We start from the raw sequence: 4,642 nt of genomic DNA, 5'->3' as shown, positions 1-4,642 counted from the left end.
CTTACTTGAGCGTCGGAGTGCCTTCGCAGGTACCCTCCCCCGCCCGACCGAAGTTGATAGCACGAAGTGACGACCGACCAAACGAGACAGCAAGAAAGGACAATCGACCAGAGGAGAAGAAGATCAACACGTCAGCAATTACACCACGTCAACCGACCGTGCCTGGGCCCCATCTCTCCACTCAGGTACAGTAAGAGTTTTGAAAAAACGAAAAAAAAAATGTATAACAAGCTTATTAGTATATATTTGATGGTAATATGATTTCTACTGTGATTTAATGAAAGATTTGATATGATTAATAAAATGTAAATTTTGAAGTGTTTCCTTGTTAGAAGTACTAGAAAAGCTTAGTTGGTAAGTGTGATTAGTTATTTGGTATGTTAATTAGGAAAAGTAAAAATGACCTGGTTAATACTTTTTTACTCTTCATGATTATATCTATAAAAAATAGTTTTCTTATCATAAAAAACAAATATTAATTTCTACTTATATAAAAATTATTTAAATTTTAGCAATGAAAGTATAAGAGATCTTCTTGTGAGCTTCACTGTTAGAATATTGTGGGCACAACACAGCAAGAAATAACAAATCTTTTAACAATTTATCTCCTATCTCCCATTTTCTCACTATCAATAAAATATTACCTATAATCCAGTTTTGGGCTTCACCACAAGAGTGAGTTGGGCCTACCATTCATTTTAACAAAACCCATGAATTGGTTTTGGACTCTTGTTCCATTGTATCAAGACCAAAAAAACGAACCTTTGACAGTTTCTTCCTGCACTCCTACATTTTTCTTCCTGCACCCCCACAATTTTGTAAATTTCGAAATTGACCTCCACAATTTCGGGATCTGGGAGTGTGCTACGGATTCATCAATCCGGAAGTGAATCATGTTGCATTCTGGATGAGGGGGTGTTCTGAAAGCAAAATTTGCATAAATTATTGATTTCCGGATTGATGAATCCATAAGCCTAATTTCTATTACGAATTGATGGATCCGCAATGATTTTTTTTTAATTATGGATTTCTGAATCCAGAATGCATATTTTGAATTACGGATTGGCTGATCTGGAATGGTTTTTTCAATTATGGATGTTTTGCATTTTTTTATTTTGGATTAACACTATCATTCATGTACTACCGGAAACATCAATCCAGAAAATTACTGGATGCGCTAATCCGAAAATTTACCGGAAGCGCCAATCCAAAAATTTTCCGGATTTCATAATCCAGAATACAAAAAAAAAAAATATACAGTTCATATAGGAACAGATTTGTCTTTGCGCAACTTTGTGGGGGTGCAGGAAGAAAAATGTAGGGTACAGGAAGAAACTGCCCGAACCTTTTCATTTTACCTACTACACCTATATCACAAAATTTATTGGAAATAAAACAAGAATATATAAACATATTAAAAATAAGAATATATAAAAACTTCTTATGCAATTTATTTTTTATACATTAAGTCATGTAATAATTATTTTGAACTTTTTATAAAAAAGTTAAATTAGTTTAATTTCATTGTGCTTTCGTAAAGGTACTTTCGAAAAAAAATTATCTAAAAAAATATTATACAGTTAAAATAAAATAAAGCAAATTCGCTAATAGTAAAAGACCTGTTGTGCTTAACTTTCATTTTATTTTTGTTTCTATTTAAAAATGAATTCTCTTAAAAATATAAAAATATGCCCTGTGGACCACATGATAATTTCGTTGGACTGTGAGATAAATGAGTGGCTGTGGTTTAGAGATAACATGTGTGGTTGGACAGACGAGTTTCTATAAAAAGAATTGTTTTTAAAGTATAAAAAAACTATCGTTTTTTTGTAAGTTAAAAGTTATAAAATATTCTAACATTACTTTATATATAAATTAGTTACAACTTATAAAAAAGTTAATTTAATTTAACTTTTCATATATTCACTAAAAATTGGTCCAAATAAAAGGATATGGGGGTGTTAATTAGGGTTTTGTTGCTTGACACATAACTATAAAACAAAAGAGGAAGAAGGATGTGAAATATCCCTGATTCAATCTTGTGAGACACTCATTCCATTTGTGGTGCCTAGTGTTATAACTGCTTTAAAACAAAATATATGTTGTCTTAAATTACACTCAACATAGTTTCATGTTTCTCCTCTTTTCACGTGACAAAACGAAACCATAGAAAAGACAGAGATATAAAAGTACATAATAGGTGGATTTTGTCGTTAATGGTTATTGTTATGTGTGTATTTGGACCTATATCTCGTCCAACATTCCCTCACCTCATTTTCCTTAATAATTTTGTTTCATGGACGGTGTGAGAGACTGCTACCATAACCATTACTTCACAATCTCACTAACTAAAATAATATTAATTCTCTAGAGAATTACATAATAGGTTAGGTAGAACCTACTAAGCTTACTATTTTACTAAAAATTATATATATATATATAAAAATTCTTTTAAAAACTAGTTATTTTTACGCACGTCACTTTAAAAAATAATTCAATAAGTTGTTGATGATGGCGAATTAAAGTTGAATATAATTTTAGATGAATTTTTCTTTCAATAAGAGTTTAAAGTTGTGTTTTTAGTTAGTTTGTTTGTTTTTATTGGTAAAAATGAATTAAATTAACATATATCATTTAAGGATGGTTCAAACTCTTAAACAAAAAAAAATAAGATTGCTATCATAACCTACAATTCATACTTACAAGCCTAAAGAATAATAAAACAATTGAGAACTAATCCTACAAAAAACTGTGAGACCTGCGCTCCATAGATAACAACAAGTTAATCCTTCTAATCTGTTTACAAAAAGCAGAGATACACCAAACTTGACCTACGGAAATTTTTTTTAGACCATCTAATGCCTTACTAGTTTCAACCATGGTAGTTGAATAGAGATACAAGTAGTGTATCTGAGAGCTGATTTTCTGAATCGTGTATTATTTCATATCATGAATCGTAAGATTCATAAACATTAAAAATGTAACATATAATTAAATATATAAGATATGTAGAAATGCAAAGATGCAATTAATAACAAACAACCTCATATTTCATTTTGAGTGTTGTATCTACATATATATACCACACAATTTTAGCAACACAACCTCAAAAAACAGTGTGGTTGTTGCATAAAATTCCTATAACCAACATGACTATATGCTACTAAACAAATTTTACATTATAGCCATTCAAAAAATAAGTGTTATTGTTGCTACTACTACATAATTACTGTTGGTTGTTGCTTCTACTTGTACATACTAAACAACCTCAAACAAAAAAATATTCTATCATAATCATTCATATTTCATCATCTTCCTCTCCAACATCTACATCACTAAAGTCATCTTCATCTTCTATTAACACTTCTTCTTGAATGTCTTCAATTTCTTCCTCATCTTCTACTATGGATTTTCCATTTTTATTGATCTTGGTATTTAAATTTCTAGGACCTATATTAACAAAAGAAAAACAAATAAATTTGAATTAGTTATAGTTTGTTGAACTTTCATTTCAAGTTCTAAGTTCTAAATAAAAATAATTACCTCTCTTCCTTTTCTTGCTTGGAGCTCCCTTTTCAACATCAAAACACTCATGTATATCCATCCAAGAGGAATCAATAAGCAAACAAGGATTTTCTTTTTCAGTGATCCATTCATCATCCGATTCAATATCTGACAAACATATGGGATCAAAGTTCCCCCCTTCTCTTCTCTACTCTTTTATCTCATCTCAAGTTGAAGATTGTACTTCACATACACCAGAGCATTTAATCTTTGTTGTTCTAATCTATTTATTCTCTTAGTATGCACTTGGTCAAATGTGCTCCAATTCCTTTCACATCCTGTTGCACTACATGTGAGGCTCAAAATTTTCATGGCTACCTTTTGTAACTCTTTACCTTCTCCCTCATAACTCTCCCATCAAAGAGCTGTCAAAACAAAAATGTATTCAACTATAATGTAATTAAAACTTTATAAATCATATAAGAATTGTAATGAGTAATTTAATTATCGGGTTGTTTCATATTTCTAGTATTTATTGCCATGTCCATTCCAAAAAGCCTTTTAGCTTCCTTAAACTTCCCAAGTTGTTGATTAATTGCAACTCTTGTTCTTGCATCTAAAACCATTCTTTGAAATGTCTCATATAAACCAACCAATACCTCACTATCCAGATTGAAATTTTCAGCTTGTTGTCCCACTATGGTGGACAAGAAGTTGAAAATAACATTCTGCCATGATATGGACTTTATAGAAGGTATCCCTGTAAAATATAAATATACATATGACGACAAATATAAACTACTTTATAAATGTTCTCTCAAAGTAATCACAAACAAAACCACTCTGAAAGTAAGTCAAAAAGTCCTAACCTTATAAATGACCACCCACGAAACTGCTCCACACTCAACAATGCCTTTGGGTTCCACAAACGCTGCCCCACACAATCGCACTTCACGAGCTCAGGATGGCAAGGATCGAACCGCAAAATCGCATCTCAGAATAGCATACCTCAGACACCCTCAACCTTGCTTACAATTAAAATTTTGTAACCCGAATTCAAGAAGCCATAACCTCAATTCAATTTTTACTAAACTAATCCAACCATCCACGTCACTTGACACCTCACCCTAAACCCATA

General features: G+C 31.2%; 1 protein-coding gene across 1 annotated transcript; it reads right to left on the bottom strand.

The window, feature by feature from the left end:
• Window positions 1-3,298: 3,298 nt before the first annotated feature.
• On the bottom strand, window positions 3,299-3,936 carry LOC150028810 (uncharacterized). The gene is given in 3 exon segments (XM_090300138.1): window positions 3,299-3,450; window positions 3,544-3,693; window positions 3,696-3,936. Coding segments are annotated over 3 exon segments (483 nt in total). The 5' UTR covers window positions 3,877-3,936.
• Between the last annotated feature and the right edge of the window lie 706 nt (window positions 3,937-4,642).

Source organism: Phaseolus vulgaris, chromosome 3 (genome assembly GCF_051622355.1).
Source record: "Phaseolus vulgaris cultivar YP4 chromosome 3, ASM5162235v1, whole genome shotgun sequence".
Lineage (NCBI taxonomy): Eukaryota > Viridiplantae > Streptophyta > Magnoliopsida > Fabales > Fabaceae > Phaseolus > Phaseolus vulgaris.
Note: the sequence above shows the minus strand (reverse complement) of the source record. Positions and strands in the feature narration are given on the sequence as shown.